General features: G+C 40.2%; 1 protein-coding gene across 1 annotated transcript; it reads right to left on the bottom strand.

Annotated features, from left to right (window-relative positions):
* Positions 1-1706: 1706 nt before the first annotated feature.
* On the bottom strand, positions 1707-19998 carry LOC123983534 (5-hydroxytryptamine receptor 3A-like). The gene is made up of 12 exons (XM_046069791.1): positions 19914-19998; positions 18514-18591; positions 16257-16334; positions 15226-15389; positions 13852-13896; positions 12530-12639; positions 7874-8043; positions 7194-7348; positions 5814-6024; positions 5607-5726; positions 3355-3440; positions 1707-3001 (listed from the first exon to the last, which is right to left on the bottom strand). The coding sequence occupies exons 1-12, from the start codon at positions 19996-19998 to the stop codon at positions 2753-2755; spliced, it is 1551 nt and encodes a 516-aa protein (XP_045925747.1). The 3' UTR covers positions 1707-2752.
* Between the last annotated feature and the right edge of the window lie 211 nt (positions 19999-20209).

Genomic DNA, 20209 nt, shown 5'->3' with positions numbered 1-20209 from the left:
GATCATTTAGAGACAAGATGCATCACTCCATAGCTAAAATGAAGCCTTCAACACGGTGAAAAGAGGAGCTGCAGCAATGTGCAGTATGACAAAAAATATGGTTTTTTTTGAAAATTAAACCATGTAAACCTGTTGTGGTAAATCCCCTAAATAGAATTTTGAACCTGAAAATGAGCATAATGCCATCTCTTTAAGGTGCATTGTACGCTGTTAGTTCTTCTGTGCAGTGCATTTCACTGTTGCATATTGTCTTGAAGATGCATGCTTCCTCTTCTGTAATCCGCTGCTGACATTATGTTACTCTGATTGTGATGTGAAATCCTGCCGTGGCCATCTTGCATTGAGGCTGTAATGCATGAAATTATAATGATTATAATTAAAGTAGATCTGAGCAGTGGAGACAGAAATGTTAATGGAATGCTATTTTATTGCATGTGTGTGTGTACGCATGCAATAATCTTTATTTATGGAGCTTTTCAAAATCCATGTTACAAAGTGCTTTCACAGGGGCAAAAAATTAACACATAAAGATAACACAAGAAAAAGATAAAAATTAAAGCTGCAAGCAGTGTTTGACGGGCCCTTGCGCTGTGACCCCGTCAGGGTGTGGTAAGGCCCAGTGGACAGAGGTTGGGAGATGTTTTTTTTATCATCAGTGCCTCTAGATTGCACAGCAAGAATCTGTAGTGGATTGGATTTGTTCTGTAGGAGGAGTTCATCAAAGTGTGGAATGTGTAAATTGCCAAAAATAACTATTAATTTAAAAATGTCCGACAAGACAGCTTGAGAGGCTATTTGACTGGAGGACGAGCGGAGCGGCTAATTCAAACATGAAAAACCAATCAAAAGCATCAAATAAGATCAAACTTTACTAAACGACTTTGGCTGGAAATGGCAAGACATTGTGCAAATGAAAAACATGCAAAGCAACAAAATGAATATTATTCAACATATAGCATTTTATATTCAGATTTAACCCCTAACGTACTCAAACATTTTCAAATATAACTGTAATTTAATAATTTTTCCAGAAACTGTAACAGATTAGTTAATTTATTTTGTAATTTGTAATGTAACTAAATTACACGTAACTAGTTACTCCCCAACACTGACTACATCATATTCTTCCAAAGAAACTGCTCTGCACTGCAACAAAATCTCCCTTCCTGAGATTTTGAAGACACTCATAATCCCAAATAGACGTTGACCACTATAAACCAGAACAAAGTTTGTCTTGATTGTTTATTTCAGCAGCACAAAGCTTTTAAACAAAATTAAACTTTGATTTCATCACGTAAATACATAATGTAACTTAAATGTAGAGTAGCCTCCTAAAATATATAGTATATAGTATACATGCATAATGGATAGCAAACAAAAACAAGGATGCAAATGAATAAATTAACATTAGGCGCTGACAACATTGCATTTCCAAAGAAGATAATTTCAAGAGAATCTTAAAGAAACTACACTTTTTCTTCTTTCTATATATATATATATATATATGTGTGTATATATGTATGTATGTATGTATATAAAATGTTTTTTTTTTCTCTATTTATTTAGAATGTATCTGATGGACTCATTGAACATGGTGCATATTATGTATCAAAGTAATTACTAATGCAACCATATTGGTGTCATAGGCTAATACAGAATATATGTTAGATGTGTGGTATTGTGTAGATCATGCCGGATGCTTAAGGCTGCCACTGCCTGCAAAGCAAGAGTCACGTGACAGATTGAGAGATCCTAAGATATCAATAGGCTTTTCTTTGTTAGCCTAGCTTGCTTGTCTACTTGTACTGTTCAGAGGTAATACGCGAAGAAGCACATGAAAAATCAACCTGCTGTATTCCTTTGTCACAGCTCTATCATAGGCAGACGTCACACCAGCTTCCATTCAAATTTAGCACAGCGATTAACTGGATTTCCACAAAAACCACTACAGAAAATCCTAATTAACGCTTGTTTCTATCCACTACGGTTGCGTGAATTTTAGGAGTTGGGCGCATAAAGATAAACTGTTGGTGGTTCAAATACTCCAGGTGGGTGCCATTATAACATTGCAGAGGAAGAAGATGCAACAAGATCTAAAAAACTAAAATAAAGTGGAAAATAATAATCAGGGTGCGATTTGTAAAAAAAAAAAGTTTTTGAAACATTGTGCTGCTTGTCATCATAGAAACAGATCATCAGAGTTTGATGTTTATTGCACCTTTAGTAATTTCTGCCTTCCCTTCAACACACAGCTCCGCTGCTCACCGGAGCAAAGCGGCTATTATTCGTGACGTGTAACCAATCGCTGTGGGTGGAACATAGAGCAAGACTACAGAGTGGTGATTACCTACAGACAGAGAAGCGGCTACATCAGAACCAAAGTAACGCATTTTAATATAAATATAACCCTAACGAAATCACGGATCGATGCGAACTGTGTGTTTTGTGAAGTGAAGTGAAGTAGCATTGATCACTCTGAGGGGGGATAAATTTTGTCCCCACCAAGGAAAAGAATAATTCAACTAAGGGAAGGAATATATAAACCAGAAAGGGGGGAAACCCACACATTCTCCAGCAAGCCAGACAGTCATCACAAACAAATATCCCAATGGGTCTATGTTGCTTCGTAACAAGTCAGTGCGAACCCTCAATAGCCATATGCAAAGAAACAATGGGTAATTTTTTTTTTAACACAGATGTTTTAACATCCATGTTATATGGAACAATGAATTCACTATGTTTAACTTTAGCTCTACTCGTCTGCTGCATAGATCCATGTTATAAAGATACAAGCTAAAAACAGACTGGCTACTGTGACATAGAAAATGAAGAAAACTTTGTTGATTCTGTTAGCCACTCTGGTCCAGTACCCGGGCTTTCCTTCTTCCTTCCTGCTGTTGAGGAGCCCAGTCAGTGTCTTCTCTACCTCCGTCAGGTCATCTGAGACCTTCTTCAAGGAACTGGACTCCGTCAGTTTACTGCTGTTATCCTGCAGATTTGACTTGAAAACAGGTAATTAATGACATTATGGAACACAAGTTTGCAATTTGCTGTATTTGACATTCAGGTTTTTGTGTCCATTATGATGAGAATAAAAGGGTTGGATTATCCAATTACAAATAAACATTTTCTCACGTATGCCAAGAGGTGTCTTGTCATGAAAATAGTTTTTGGGGTGATTTAAGGTTTAAGTGAATGGGAAAAAAATTCAAAAGCAACATCTCTTTCCAGAAACAGAATCCCTGACTAAAATCCAAAGACAATACTCTCAACAGTTTTTAGACTTTCCTATCTTGTTTTTTGTTTTCATTTGGGTGAACCGACCATTTAAAGTGCAACCCTTTGTGTGCTAACCTCTTTGGCCACCAACGGCAGTCCAGATGGAGTTTCTCCAGTAAATACATCACTGACAGACACACGGTGAGTCCATCTCTTCTTGTCTGAAAGGATATTTTTCACACAAAGATGGTTGAAGCATGTTCAAAATGCAGTGTTGGGCAGTAACGGGTTGCTCACAAATTTAAGTTATTTGAATAACGAGTAATAATGATTATTACTTGTTACTGTAATAAGATTACTGAATACTGCTCTCATAAATACATGTGCAGAAAAATCAGGATTTACTTGCTTAATTTTTTATTTCAACCAGTGGCATTAAGAAACGTTTTGTTTTGTAAAAACATACTCTTTGCTGCTGTTATGAATATGATATTAGTTAAAAAGTCGGTAAAGACGTGGGGGGGGGTGAAAGTGATATACCAACGTAACGAATAACGTAACTAGTTACTTTTATGACCCAGTAATAAGTAAAGTAATAAGTAACTAGTAATTTGTTATGATTTCTTAGTAACTTGCCCAACACTGTCAAAATTACATCATTAACTAGTGTATTTTATACAATGTAAATGTGTTAGTGAGTATTCATATCATAGCATGCCAATTTAATCGTAGTAATAGTAAACTGAACAATAGGAGGAGATTGACTTGAGATCTAGAGGTTTGTAGAAATCTATGCTTAATCTCACCTCTAAAACAGTTATGGTAACAAAGGTTACGATATGGTAACCCTAGATAAGCACAGGCGGAGCCCTCTTCTGGACTCTATGGGTACTACCTCCTCCAATCACACGCACGCACTTGCCCACTGAAATTTTATCGTGCACGTAGCTGACCAATAGGACGTCGCTACCGATACGTGCGTGATGTATAAATAGCAGTGTCCCTACTGCCTCAGCATCCGACCGCCTCTTCAGCAGACAGCGTCAGAGCGACAGGGCTCATCGGTAGAGGGATCCGCCTGTGCTTATAGAACTAGGGTTACCACATCGAAACCTTCGTTCTATCTCAGACAGGCTCCGCCCTCTACTGGACTCTATGGGTACAGTGGGTGGAGCCCAATGACTGTCCGCCCTAGCCGCGACAAGCCAAAGTCCACCACACCAACCCGGTCGGCCACAGGCCGGCCAAAGCCACGACAACCACATCACCTAGTGACAGAGTGGTGGGACACCCCTGAGAAGGTCGCTGGACCAATAGGGGCTTGGCCTGACCTGCACTGCATCTGACTTCTCACCGGAACGTCGGGCACTGCCAGTGTATGTTCCCCCTCTACACCCAGTAGTCACTAGATCCTCACCTTTCAGATCCTAGGTCGCACTTGCGAGCTGGATCCCGAGAAGGAGCCCGACATATCCAAGAGATCGCTCAAACGATGCCATTGTGCAGATCTCTTCGACACACACCCCGCTGAAAAAGGTTCCATGCGTGCACATTCCACTCGGAAGTGCTCTTCTTGGACAGGGCTTTACTGACTGCACTATCACTGAAACAGACGAACAGCTGACCAGTGCATCGATTGGGGGCTGTGTGCTCAACATAGGACGTTAGCCTAGCACACATGTACACAACAGATGCACTCTCACCTCCTTGCACCCTAAGTGGGGTAGGGGGGTAGAAAGCATCCAGATTTATTGTCCTGGACCTGAACATGCTCCTTATGTTCTTAAGAACAAAGGAGGTGTGTTGTCTCAATCTGGCTGCACTGTGGACACCAAGAACCAGCATGCAGCTGGGGGGAACCGACAGGCACAAAGCTTACTCACCTTCTTAGAGAGCAAGGCTCATTTTCAATGAGGACTGCTCCAGGGGCTCATAAGGTGCAGATATTAGAGCCACCAACACAAGCAGCAAGTCCTACTGAGGCGCTGAGAGACCGGTCGCTGTCTTCTCACATCCTTCAGAAAGCGCATCACGAGGGAGTGGGTGAAGACTGTTCTGTCACCAAACCCCTGTGACAGGAGACCTAGCTGCAGCGCGACAGCCCGTTCTCCATCAGACCTTGCAGGAAAGAGAAAACGGATCCCACCGAACAGGTAGGCAATTCGCTGTTCGCTGAAGCAAAAAGGATGCTGAGGCAGTAGGGACACATTTATACATCACGCACGTATCGGTAGCGACATCTTATTGGTCGGCTACGTGCACGATAAAATTTCAGTGGGCAAGTGCATGTGAGTATATGGAGTAAATGAGCAAATGAGATTGGAGGAGGTAGTACCCATAGAGTCCAGTAGAGGGCGGAGCCTGTGTGAGATAGACACAGTCCTCACTTAGGCTTCGGTGTCTGTCTTCCTTGTTATCTTGGGAGTCTTTCCTTATGAGATGCATCACCAAAATCGTCTCCAGGAGGCTGAGCATCATCAAACCAAAACTTCCAATACAGTAAGTTGCTAAAGGGAGAAGGCAGCATCATTAATTTGGACAAATAACTACACATTCAGTCAGTATCTGCTACTCTTGCTCAAATGAATTTTTACCTATAAGTGGAATCTTGTTTGATGAAGCAGGCAGAATGTCATTCAGAATAAGTTGTAACACAGTGACAGCAAGCAGCACAGTGACTTTGAAGCTGAGCTTCTCGCCCCCTCTGTCTGAGATCAGGAAGGAGGACAAGTCCAGGCACAAGAAGAACAGGACAGGAAGCATGAAGTTGACAACATAGAGGAGAGCGCGCCTCTTCATGGTGATCTGTAAAATAATTTTTAAGGGTTAGGTGGCTGAACTTCCTACTTTAACCATATAGTACCCAGGTTGCAAGCACAAGGTAATCGGCTCATGTCTGCAGTGGTTGAGGAAGCCTTCAAACTGTTTACCAACAGTGGCTATAATAGATCTATTACATAACAATGTATCAAATGCTGATGTAAAGACATATGGGAAAGGGTCACTTTAAGTGAGAATTATCACCTGCAACTCCCCTTGGCTTTACAGAGATTTATTGTTTAGCTGTCCAGCCCACAACTTTACTGTTCGCTTGTGACAACTCCAGGGCCTGGAGGTCATTGAGGAACTAAAGGCTGCTGGCTAGTGACCACTGTATTTAGGTTATATAAGTCCTGCTCCATCCTGGTAGCCTGCACTGCAAAAACTGAGCTCTCAAAAACAAGAAAAGAAAGCAATAAAATGGGTGAATTATTACTTAAAATAAGCTAAATTATCTGCCAACAGAACAAGAACATTTCAGTTGCTACTTAAGGACAAAAAAACTTGAAACAAGTGAAATTCTCTAACATTAAAGCCGCCTGATAAGAAGAAATATCTTGTCAGACAAAAAAGAAGTATATTTTGCCTTCAGTTAAGATAATTAATCTTACTTAGATTTTAGTTTTTGCAGGGTGCAAGCTCCCTCCTACTTTGTGTTACATAGGAGTTTTTCGATTTTCGGTATAGTTCATTTAGTATCAGCTTAGCCTGGCAGGATGTTTCTGTTACACAAAATGAGTCTCTGTTAAATAAAATCCCTTTCTTTTGGTTAATCCCTTGCAACTGCGTCCCTTATTTGCAATAGTGTCAGAGCCAGGCCACAACACCCCTACGGTGTCACTCTCACCAGTTTCATAGTATTAATTTTGGGCAGTACAAGGCGGCAACTGTTGTCAAACTGTAGTCCACTTTTTTGTACATTCCACAACTTGCACTTCTTTACTCATTGCACTTCATATACTTGATGCTATTACTTGTTATTTATAGTGAGTAAGCAAATGTTTGCCAACAAGTTTGCTATATGAACTTAGAGAGTGATGAAGTGCCAAAAAAATAATATTAGCAGTAAAATAGTAGAAGTACATGTACTTATTTGAGACAAACAGAGGTGGAAAGTAGTTTCCACCCTTGTGTCTGTATCCAGAAGTACTCACCGTGTAAATAATTGTGCTCTGGTTGACGCCTAATGTGCTGACAGTATTTTCAGTGTGTATCATGTTGATAAAGAGCCACTCATACTGGGTCGGCGACCCGTGAGACCACACTTCGCCCTTCGAGCTGGCATTCCATTTAAGCTGGATATCCTTGTCTGAGGGGGGAGAAAAAAATTAAACTGTGTGGTTTCTTATCAGGTCAACAAAGAAGGAATTAATGTGGTGGAATCTGTATGTGCTCATGTGACAATAAACTGTTAAAGTCACAAACACAAAACATACACATTTTAGATGAATATCTAGAAAATTATCCAAACGTGTAGCCACACCAGGCTAGTGGGTGCAGCTTACCTTCTCTGGCACCTGGCTCATCTACACACAGGACTTCAATGAACTCATCAACTCCCTGCTTCAATATTCCAGCTCTCCTACCACTTTGTAGAACAGTAACTCACATTTATCCACTGAATCATCTGTGTGTTTTAGTAATTATTTTCCCTTGTGCTTTTGCTTACATGTTTTTATCTTGTGCGTCAGGATTCCAGTGCTATCCTCCTCCTGCCTTTATCAGCTCAGCAAAACCCTTCATCCATTAATTATTTGTTTGTTTAAACCTTTTACTTAAACCACTCTCTCCATGTCTGTTTCTGTTCTTTAAATACAACAGGTTATGGGCTCACCAGAGTGTAGGGCAGACTTGAAAGATATGTTGCAGCTCTGAATGTCAAAGGGGAATTTGTAAACTTGCATCTTGCAGGTGTTGACCAGCACCATATCATTCACACGTTTAACCCAACCGTCAGCAGAAATGTAGACATAAGGACTCGGAGGGGCCTTATCCTTCTCTACCCTGTATGAGAAAACACACACACAGAGACACACACACACACACACACACTTAACAAAAGCTTTGTGCTTTAAATCACATTTCATGTAGCGTACTTTCACTGATAATATAAAACATAAATCTATATAAGCTACAGTAAAACCTAACTAACTATTTGTGTTAAACTCATTATTTTCCTCTAATTTACAGTTTTATTTCTATAAATACACTATCCACACAGTGTGACAATATCACATATCTGCAGCATTTGCTCTATCTTTTTATTATATTCCACCTACTAGGGTTATTGTTTTGCACCAAAATACCAAAGCAAATTCCTTCCCAGATAGCATGTGTGGGCCACTTCAGGCAATGATGCTTCACTCCTGGCCTTCTTGTGGCCCTGATAGAATGGATGTGAGCCTGAAGTGGCCTTTTGTTTGGCAAAGATGCCGTGCACTCGTCAGTGTGTAATCTGGATATGACCCAAAGTGGCCCATGTGATAAATGGTGAATGTGGTCGAAATATCACGGAACAAATGTAGACTACCTGTGGCAAAGATGTGGCACAGTTAACAAAGGGTAATCGGCGTGTAAACCAAAAGTGGCACAATTCATGTTGGCTAATCTAGATGTGAGCCTAAGGTGGCCCACATGTGATGTAGCAAATGTGACCAAATATTTAACAACAGATTTTGGCAAATTTACGCCAAAGCCAGCACTGGACAATCAAAGTGTAAGCCTAGCGTGGCCCACATTTAAAATGTTAATTATTGCCCAAATATGGTTGAATGGTATTGGGCCACTTTCAGTAAAGATGCGGCACAATTCACACTGGATAATCCAGATGTGAGCCTAAAGTGGGCCAGAATAAGCTAAAAATTAAAAGTAACTGTTGGTCAGAATAGGGCCAGTTTGGGTTTATTTGGTTTGTGCTTGGCTCGGCCATGCTGGGGCCTGCTTGTGGCCCAGATCTGGCAAACAACCAGGTATGAATATTCAGTAGTTCCCCCACAAATATGGTGTCCTCTTATTCCCAAATCTGTGTATTATTGATTCTCAATGTACACAGTATTTAAACTAACTTGTTGGGCTATGTAGTGAACCAACAGTGTGGATTTGAGCATTTTATATCAAATAATTTGGAGACTCAAAAATCCCTTCCCTCTCTCTCTCTGAGGAAAAAGGAGGGGGGTAGGAAAGTTTTCCTCCCCTGGAGATTGGCCTTTTGACATGCAAAAAACAAGAGATTGGCCTGGGGTTTGGTAAAGGGTCTGCAGAGACTCAATCAGACATGCATCGCTTAAGGATGCCGTAAAGGTGTCAATAGACACTTAGCAGGACAGCAAAAGAATTGTCCAATTTGTTGTTTGTTGTTTAAAGAATCTAAATAAGTTAATTTTGCAGTGTTTTAATTTTCAGCAAGGATCCCTGACGTTTATTCAGTCTATGTTGTAATCAATGCTGTGTTCACAATGCTTTCTGACACTTCCTTTAGAAATGATGATAAAGAAATGTCCTCCTATACTCTATTAATTTTCCAGCTCAAATTTAAGCTTAAAAATAACTAAAGCTCCTGAGCAAAGATTGTTTTGGGGTTAATCCAAGCTAAAGTCATGTAACCCGAGCTCCCAAGTGGAAAAAATAAGTATTACATGCCATCATCTGAAATGCCGTTTAATGTATAAATGTCACTTTATTTACATGTCCATAATCTAATGCCATTCGTGCATCTTGCCTATATTTTCTAAGAACGTGTAACCGCCAATATATCCAGAAAGCTAGTTAAATTCTTCTCCTCTGATGTGATTCATTCTGAAATGCTAACCTCAAAGTTGAACTACTGGCAATCGTTTTCCTTTTTATCAAGTGCTTAAAACTAAGAACGGATCAACCGTTTGACAGTTAAGGTTTGATTGTGGGAAGGTACTTGATTACAATACGCGCAAATAGTTTTGATTAGACATATTAAAATTTTAAAGAAAAGAAGCCCTCAGGGGAACAAAGGACTGCCCTCTGGGAACCACACCCCAACAGACAAAAACAGTGACACGTTGTCCCACTTTCTTGTCCTCTGCTTGTTCCTGACTCTCCAACTGTGTTTCGGCACGCGCCCAGCGTGCCCCCTCTCCCGGCAACGCCCTAAGAGTTCGGTCCGGCGCAACAAAGCCCTTTGTTCGTTTCAAGCTACACACGTGAAGTGCCGCGACCTCAGCTTTCCCTCGTTTCCAGTAACTGTACTTGCGTTTTATTTTCTTTGGTTTTGTTTTGTTAAAAGTTATCAGTCCGTTAAGTTACACTAGCTTTAATTCAAGCCCACCAGCAGTAACAAAGGATGACCAAACTGCTAACCTGAGCCAGGGTTGGCCCCCACTGCAAGTCTCTGCAATAAACCGACAAAAGACGGACCTCTGGAGCAATTCCCTGGCAGAGAAAGCGACTGGCCGACGGTTTTAAGCTGTCCTAACCGAGAACGCACGGATCTCTGCCAGTGTGTGGCCGTTTACCAGCACCCGGCTGGGAGAAGCCGGGTGCTGACACGGACACGCAGTAAGGCAAAAACAAGGCATTCTGTGATCAGTGATGTCCAATAGTTTGTTAATCCATTATCTTTAGTCGATGTCTATGAAGATTCTCAGTCATCCAGGTCATAGTTATCCAACGAAGGTTAAAATCAAGGGCAACTGGACTTGGTTGAAGATACTAGAAGACGTTTCGTCCCTCATCCAAAGGACTTCTTCAGTTCTGACTGACTGGCAGGGAAACTCAGCTATTTAACCTCAGTGGGGTGACCCTGGCCAACTGGCCACTGAGGTTAAATAGCTGAGTTTTCCAGTATCTTCAACCAAGTCCAGTTGCCCTTGATTTTAACCTTCGTTGGATATTATCTTTAGTCCTTAAACTCCTAGACAAATTTAATCGAGTTAGTATCATCTAATTGCGTTCATTAGCTGCCGTATGAGTCAAATGCTCCCCACAATAGAACCCCTTCTCATTGTTTTCATACATTACATTTCTTTGATGTATTTAACCGCATTTTTTATATCACCTTAGTTAGTTAATAAACTCCGCTGTAATCAAGGAATTGTGTGTGTATTGCCTGTCTCCAAGTCCCTGCCAAGAGAATTTACCCCTTCGATATGAGATTGACTAACTGATTTAAGATAATTGAGCGATTGTTAACTAACTGATCACTAGTGAATAATTGTCTAATTATTAGCCATACTCAGGGAGTCCCGAGACCCTGGGACGGAATATCGGGTGGTGCCCCTCGAGAGATTTATGAATTAATATTTTCTGAATATTAAAATTCATAATTTGGTATTAATTCTCATAAATTTATGGAAACAATGTAGACATGCTACAGCTATATGTCACCAAATATTCAAACACAAGATGCTATATGTTTATGGATGCAACATTATATTTTTACAAACTTCAGGCTGATGTATCTTCTAAGAATTGTAAAAGATAAAGATATATTTAGGTCCACTAGTATTTGTAGGTTTGAACACTTTGTTAATAAAAACGGGTTCAAATGGAGCCATTAGTTGGTGTGGCTTGGTTTAATATTGATTAGTTTTGATTGGTTCAGACTTTCAGAAGTCATTACCCAGTAAAGACACAATAAATATTTTAAATGAAAAACACATTTAAAACCTGTTGCATAAATGTTTTGGCAACCAAATGTTTCAGTTTTTGTGTCATTTTTAAACAGTAACATGAAACTGCATCAACTTTTGAGAGTCTATGGCTACGTTCAGACTGCAGGCCTTAATGCTCAATTCTGATTTTTTTCCCCAGATTTCACATTATTGCTCAAATGTGCCCATATCAGACTCAGGTGTGAACTGTCTGCAGCCTGAAAATGACCCACATGCACAGAAGAATAACATGACTTCACACGCAGCAGCACGCTGCTGTACAGAAGTAAACAGAGCCACAGAAGTTAGCTCGTACTTGCTAACCCTCCCAACTGGTTTTCAATGTCTCACAGGTCACATTTCTCCCGAATTATGAAAAGTGTTCACAACTTTCTGTTCTTTTCATTACGGTTTCTGGTGCTGTACAATGCAACTGCCACACAACTCACTCTCTCTCTCTCTCCACTATGTCTGCAAGGGAAAATATCATGCACATAAGGGAGCTCGTGGTCAAGTGGATTTCATTTGTAAGAATGGAAATTTCACCGCGGCTCCGTCTACAGCAGAACTGTGACAACAGCTGCTCTAGAGTGACGTCAAAGTCGCATTAATTCAGACCTGAGTGTCCAGACTGAGGTCGCATTTATAAAGATCCGATCTGTATCGGATTTGGACCACATATGGCAGAAGTCCAAAACCGAATGAGAAATATCAGATTCCATGTGACTTGGCCTGTTCACACTGTCATGAAAAGATCAGATCTGAGTCACATATAAGCAAAAAAAAAATCGGATTTGGGTAACTTTGGCCTGCAGTCTGAATGTAGCCTATAAGGATTTGTGACATGCACATACATTACAACTTACATCTCTTCAATAGTAATATCTGGCTTCCACAATGCTTCAATAGGAACTGATATAGTTTCAAGTCCACAAAAGTCATCTGGATCCCACTTAATATGTTCATTTTGCCAAACCTACACAGGAAAAAACAAACAGCATTGAGGAGATAAGAAATGAAGGAAGAAGGAGAGAAAAATGAATGGAAGGAGTTTAAAGGAAATTATTTGTGTTTCCACTAGGGGCTTGGAAAATAATTGATTTCTAGATGCATCGCGATGCGGACTTGAACAATTCCGAATTGATTTACAAATGTCAATAATCGATCGATCTAGAGGTAAATTGATAACTTAATGTTGACGGAATGAAAAAGGCGGAACTCGGAAATGCAGAAGTGCAGCACCGGACTGTCTGTAGTGTGCACACGGTGTGCACACTACAGTGTGGTTCTCCCTGTTCGGCACAGACAGGCAGCTGTTGAATGAATGACAGTCGCTAAAAAAACTTTCACATAATCAATAAAATCAATGAGCAACTAACGTTGATGATTTTCACCCACACACTGTGCAGCATGGTAGCACTTAGCTAGCGTCCTCTCCTCATTCTTCAAAGGACAGGTACAACACAGGTGGCAGTAGCAGTGAAAGCTAGCGGAGCAGAGGAATAGTGAGTGCTGGGTTTCAGTCTGGCAGTAAATGTACAGTGTAGGTCACAGTGTGTCTGTTAATTAAAGTATTCTTTTGTTTTCCAATTGCTGGAAAAGTGAAGGCGGTTATTGCTCATCTCCCTTCATTAGACTAGTCTGGAAGCTGAGCAGGACATTTTTTGGCTGCTAGTTCTGATTTGTTGTCATTCATCAACATATCAAGTACACAAATAAACAAAATGCTGTTTCAACCGGTCCTTGGTATATACAAGGTACAGATATATTTAGACGGAGTGACCAAGAATTGTAAAGTGCATAGTTCAACCTGTATCGTAATTTATACTAATAACAGCAGCATCAGAAATGAAAACAGCAGTAGCAGAGGTCAATAATAATGCTGTAATAATGTAATAATTCTATGTAACGTTAGCTATATTTATGTGAAGTAATATTAAATAGCTGCAAATACTTTGCTTTAAAAGTACCAAGTAGTCACACAGTGACAAAAATAGATCTTTATTGTATTCGTTTTACGATCGCATCGTAGCCCTCATAAACGTAATGAGGTGCCTAGATATTCCCACCCCTAGAGGTGATGCATCGATTTGAATTGAATTGTGAGACCAGCAAGATGCCCAGTTTCAACTAAAGATACACAATTGAGAATGATCAAAAAGAGCTGTCCATTTCAGAGAGAACTCACCATTAAAATCCAAACGTATGGAACAAAAGTCTGATCAATCTCCTTCTATGAGGAAGAAATAAATACATAATGTGTGAAAATCGTTTCAGCAGCACAATTAACATTATCATAAGATGATCATACACATAGTAAGACTGTGACAAAACATTGCACTATGCCAATTTTAGAATGAAAGTGTCACCAGCCACTACAGCAACATCACTGATGTAAAAGGAGAATAGAATTGGTCCTAGGCTGGAGACCTGTGGTACCCCAGTAGAGACAGCCATAGGTCCAGACAGCAGGCCTTCCGCTTTAACATACTGAATCCTATTACAGGACTCCCTTGTAAAAGAGACTCAATGGGACATTGCCTGTTTAAATAAAGGTTTATATATATCTGAGAAATATTTAGTGAACCAGGCAAATGAGTCAACGGAAAATCCAAGGTTATTCAGCCTGCCGGTGAGAATGTTATGATCTACAGAGTCATATGCCTTAGACAGGTCAATGTAAACCACTGCACAATAATGTCTTTGATCAACGGCACCTATTATATTGTTCAGGACCTTGAGCGTATCTGTAGCACACCCATGACAAGCACGGAAGCCAGACTGCATAGCAGACTATGATGTGATTCGAGATGATTGACTAAATAAGATATAACCCAGAGACAGAGAGATGCAAAACAATTATTAACACTAACAGGCATTAAAATTTGTATAATTATCAACCAAACTTTAGCAGCAAGTCTGCATGTAGCAGGAATAGTTTCAACGGGCTAACAAGGCTAACATCAGGTACAGTGCTGACTCTGGTACATGAAGTCCAAAAAACCCCAAGCGCTGTCTTTAGTATTCTTTGGCATACAGGCTACAGTTTGGCATGTACAGGAAATGTCAAGGGCAGCGAGTATCATCATCAGCCGAGTGAAGTCTACAGATTTGTAGTACTAAACAGTCTCAACAACTGTTTTGCCCTGAGGTCAAAACATTTATCAGTCAGTTACCACCCACACTGCTTAAAGGAAGCTGTACTTTGTTACAATACTCGAGTGAGTTTGTAACATTATTTAAGGTTGTAATTATTCCATTTATATATCGCTGGCAGCTAGTTTAGTTTCATATAAAAGCTGAGTAGGTGGGAGAAGATGAGAGCTTTTGTCAGTGTCAGACTTTAGAGTGCTGGTATGTGACAATTTCCTGGAGGAAGTATGTACCAGTGTAGGAATCAAACTTGAAAACATATCAGTTCAAAATAATGAGCCAATACTGCTATCTACAGCAAAGACTAATCTACTGTTCCAGGGCACATGGCCTTCATTTCTACAAAATTTAATTATACTCATTAAATAAGGAGTTAAGCATACCCAAAAAGACTTAACTTTAAACTTACCACATCTAGGATACTGTACAGAAGCATGTGGAGGTGTACGACTGTAGTTGTATTGTAGTGTTTAACAGGCCGGGCCATGAAGTACAGATGATTTTCTTTGGTCAGGTTCAGGTGGTTTAAAACATCCTGAAAACCACAGTTACCCGCAGAGGAATTCCTATATCCTGGAAGAATATACATTCAGAGTTTTATCTTGAAACATTCCATGGTCTGATTTTTGCTTTTAAATTGGAACTTCAGAGCTTCAGTGATTACTGTATGTGTTCTTAGTAACTTATCATTTAGAAGAAATTACAAACATTAATCTATGTGGGCAGGTATCTTCTGCTTCTGAATGTATTATCAAACCTTACTAAAGACAAGCTCACAAATATCTGCTATAGTTTCCAGTGATTGTGGTTACAGAAAGGCCATTATGAGATGGGTGTTGACAGGACTACTGAGTCATCAGTTCACTGATAATTTATTAATTGTGAATATTTTTGAAGTCATTAAAATATAGAGTAAGTGGATATTGACTGAATTTGACAAAAAGACGTGTATTGGATTAGAATTGCTAACCCCACCCTTAATCTAAATATGGCTCTCCATATGAAATCCATCGGCCCAGATGCATGTTGTCGTGTAATTCAAGGACAGAAATGCAATTTTCTACTCAATTCAACCCAGGGCTGAACTGGAAAATGGGCTGGGACACCCTTTACATAAATAATACACCATAAATAAGTGTAAAAAAAACCATCAGAATGCAGGAAATTAAGTGTTTAATTCTCAAAATTTTCATATAATTCAGAATTGAAAAGTTTCCAAGTGTCTCGTCAAACCACTACTGTTTACTGTTTACACCAGTAATATATCTTTTAGTTTTTTTTACCACACACAAAAACTGCTAAAAAACAAACAAACATCCAAAATGGTGCGAAACAGAATGGTGTCTTCAGCTTCAAGACTTCCATAATTAAGGCTACAGGAATAAATATTGATACATATAATTACTGGGTACTTTTGGAGTATTTGTTTCCTCTACATACTTTCCTCAGAGCTCTGATTGAAGTTCTGTTGATCATCATGTAGCGCTGTTGGCTCTGTGTAATTGGAGGTACTTCCACCTGACAGAAAAGGATACAGGTTTTAATGTTCAGTATGATTTCCTTGCACACACATCTCCTGCTTTCATACACAGAATGATCAAATGTTGACAAAATGTTATTTAAAACATAAAATCAACTCAAGAAGGGTATTGAGGTGTTATAATGTGCTCCGGGTGGTCTTACTAGTATGTATGTATGACCAATCGCATGTGATGACAGGATATCAAACCATCAGGTTAAAAGCTGCCAGAGGACTGATGGTCTACAGTTCTGAGTGACTGCAGTTGCCCTTCTCTTAGAAGACAATATTGAAATTTTTTTGAATTCCTAAAGGTCATTTTGAAACAACCATAGGTTATCTGTGGAAGGGTTTAGCTTAGTTTTCACTAGTTATCCATTTCCAGAATGGTTAACTCTACCTTAAAACAATGGAGGTGAATAGGCATTTCTGGAGCTCATAGCAGTGAATATGGCAATTTAAAAAATTCAGCAGCAACGTTTCTAGGAACAGTGTCCAAGTTACTCTGAATTTTCTACATACCACTCTTTGAACAGTTTTTTTCATGCTGTTAGTATCACAAACAAAACTCCATTCACCTCCAGTGTATTGAGGTGGCAACAGACATTTCACACAGACAATAACAAAATTATTGTGGTGTATAACAGTTTAAAATAGCACTGTAGCAGCAGGACAGAGGGTCAGTGACCTCCTAAGGGAAGAGCAGTGATTGGTGGTTATGTAGGGACTGAACCCTTCTATAGAATTTGACCTCTAACCCCTTGTTTTGTTACCTCAGAATAGTACTATACCCTTCTATGGGTTGGAGCTTTATTTTGCAGACTCAAACCCTTCTATGGTACCTAACAGATACCTAAACATATCCTATATAAGCTACACTCACCTAAAGGATTATTAGGATCACCATACTAATACTGTGTTTGACCCCCTTTCGCCTTCAGAACTGCCTTAATTCTACGTGGCATCAATTCAACAAGGTGCTGAAAGCATTCTTTAGAAATGTTGGCCCATATTGATAGGATAGCATCTTGCAGTTGATGGAGATTTGTGGGATGGACATCCAGGGCACGAATCTCCCGTTCCACCACATCCCAAAGATGCTCTATTGGGTTGAGATCTGGTGACTGAGGGGGCCATTTTAGTACAGTGAACTCATTGTCATGTTCAAGAAACCAATTTGAAATGATTCGAGCTTTGTGACATGGTGCATTATCCTGCTGGAAGTAGCCATCAGAGGATGGGTACATGGTGGCCATAAAGGGATGGACATGGTCAGAAACAATTCTCAGGTAGGCCGTGGCATTTAAACGATGCCCAATTGGCACTAAGGGACCTAAAGTGTGCCAAGAAAACATCCCCCACACCATTACACCACCACCACCAGCCTGCACAGTGGTAACAAGGCACGATGGATCCATGTTCTCATTCTGTTTACGCCAAATTCTGACTCTACCATCTGAATGTCTCAACAGGAATCGAGACTCATCAGACCAGGCAACATTTTTCCAGTCTTCAACTGTCCAATTTTGGTGAGCTCTTGCAAATTGTAGCCTCTTTTTCCTATTTGTAGTGGAGATGAGTGGTACCCGGTGGGGTCTTCTGCTGTTGTAGCCCATCCGCCTCAAGGTTGTGCGTGTTGTGGCTTCACAAATGCTTTGCTGCATACCTCGGTTGTAACGAGTGGTTATTTCAGTCAAAGTTGCTCTTCTATCAGCTTGAATCAGTCGGCCCATTCTCCTCTGACCTCTAGCATCAACGAGGCATTTTCGCCCACAGGATTGCAGCATACTGGATGTTTTTCCCCTTTTCACACCATTCTTTGTAAACCCTACAAATGGTTGTGCGTGAAAATCCCAGTAACTGAGCAGATTGTGAAATACTCAGACCGGCCCGTCTGGCACCAACAACCATGCCACGCTCAAAATTGCTTTAATCACCTTTCTTTCCCATTCTGATATTCAGTTTGGATATCCTTTTGGATAATCCTTTAGGTGAGTGTATAGACTTAAGGTGCATGCTAACTACATTGCGTTGAATGTATGATTGGGATCATGTCTGTTTGTTTTTCTGCATGTTGGATCCATGAGAGCTTATCTCACTCTGACACAAACATGCAGATTATGAAAAAACTATGGAGCAGCAGAAATCAAGGGTAGATCTATGCTTATTGTCACAAACCCCTGGTCGTGACCCTGGCCTGCCTGTTGCCCTGAGGCTGCTGGTGGGCGTGGTAATCTGAGCTCCAGGCTTTCCCACCTGAAGCACATCCGCAATCAGCACACCAGGGCCTCTGCCTGCAATCAACACGCCTTTAAGAGAACTGCCAACCTTCCAGTCCCCGCCGGATTGTTGTACTTAACCGTATGGACACGCCAGCCAGTTTGTCTGTCTTAGTTTCAGTATTTTGTCTGAACCTTCATACCAGTGTTAACTGCTCTCTCTTTGTCTCGACCTCAGAAACTTGCACATGCACCACGCGGATTCCCTCCTGTGCCCCGGAATCATCTACGCTCTGGGACCAGAACCGCAGACCCTCAGAACGACCACCTCACCCCAACCTCTCCCAGGACACCCCTTGTGCTCAATAAACCACTTCTGTGCATTTCTCTAGTCTGCGTTTGAGTTTCTGGCCCCCGGTCCTGACACTTGTAGTTCCAAATGCACAAACAACCACATACAATAGAAAGATAATAATAACAGGGCGAACCATTAGCTATTAACTAAAAAATATATTATTAGGTTTGGACTTTCCGAGTGCTAAAAAACAGAGACCCATGTATTACAATTTCTCCAGAACATGAGCTTCATGAAGAACATATGATATTGTCACATATAATGATACAGCACTTGTCACCTTGAAAGCCATGTAACCCAATTTAAAATCTTACATCTCGAAACCATTGCAATAAATGTGATTTAGAAAGACAAATATATTGTGCCACACAAAAAAGCACAGATTGCTTTACTTTGCAACTACCTATTTTATATTGTGTCAACATTAGGAAGGCCCCGCAAACCTGGCTTGTAATTATTTTATAGTTTTGGTGTAGTGATTTAGTCGCACTGCAGCTTCTTCTCTTTGTCCTCTCTAAGTTTGACAGACGATGCAGTTGAGATCCTACACAAACAGAACATGCAGAGAGCAGAGACACTGCACCAATGTGAATAAGATTAACTGTTACTAGTATCGATTCTATTAATAGTAATTAATTATTTTCTTTATTAAGATAAAAAATGTTTTAACCACAGTATGTTCTAACTACAACTTAGCTTCTGCTTGTTTAGGTTTGAAAAGCTTTGGGCCTGTAGTTAATTTAAGAACTCATTCTATTAAAATACAGAACATTGGAAGCTAACACTAGCTACTGATATCTGCTGCAGGATACAAAAGATCATTAAACATTCCTCATGCTGAAACTCCAGTTTAAAATTGTACACTTTGCTAACAATTTTGTAGCTAGGTCATGTTAGAATTAGCAGCCCATATTAATATAAAAATGAGTGAGGTTTTGCCTGTAAACACATTAGCAACAGTGGTTATCTAATTTATAATTACTAAAACAGTTTCATGTACTTACTAGGGTTTTCATTTGTTCTCCTTTCGGCCATCAGTTGTCCGTCACCTCCTTCTGTCTGTGCTGAGCTCTGTTTGTGCTGCCGCATGCTGCTACTGACTGCCAGCAGCTGAAACTCTGTGACTGTGAGGCAGGTGGAGGATTGGCATAGGTAAAGTGGGGTCCGTAAATGTCAGGAAATGTGTGTTCATAGGTAAAGTGGGGTCCGTAAATGTCAGGAAATGTGTGTTCATAGGTAAAGTGGGGTCCGTAAATGTCAGGAAATGTGTGTTCATAGGTAAAGTGGGGACCGCAAATGT

Source organism: Micropterus dolomieu, linkage group LG14 (assembly GCF_021292245.1).
Source record: "Micropterus dolomieu isolate WLL.071019.BEF.003 ecotype Adirondacks linkage group LG14, ASM2129224v1, whole genome shotgun sequence".
Taxonomy (NCBI): domain Eukaryota; kingdom Metazoa; phylum Chordata; class Actinopteri; order Centrarchiformes; family Centrarchidae; genus Micropterus; species Micropterus dolomieu.
This window is presented reverse-complemented; position numbering and strand designations above follow the sequence as displayed.

Coding starts and splice junctions, on each gene's coding strand:
- LOC123983534 (XM_046069791.1), bottom strand. CDS start 19,998: ATGCGGCAGCACAAACAGAGCTCAGCACAGACAGAAGGAGGTGACGGA. Junction 8,044..12,529: donor GATATTACTATTGAAGAGAT/GTAAGTTGTAAT, acceptor TTTCTCATACAG/GGTAGAGAAGGATAAGGCCC. Junction 7,349..7,873: donor CAAGTCTGCCCTACACTCTG/GTGAGCCCATAA, acceptor CTCCCCCCTCAG/ACAAGGATATCCAGCTTAAA.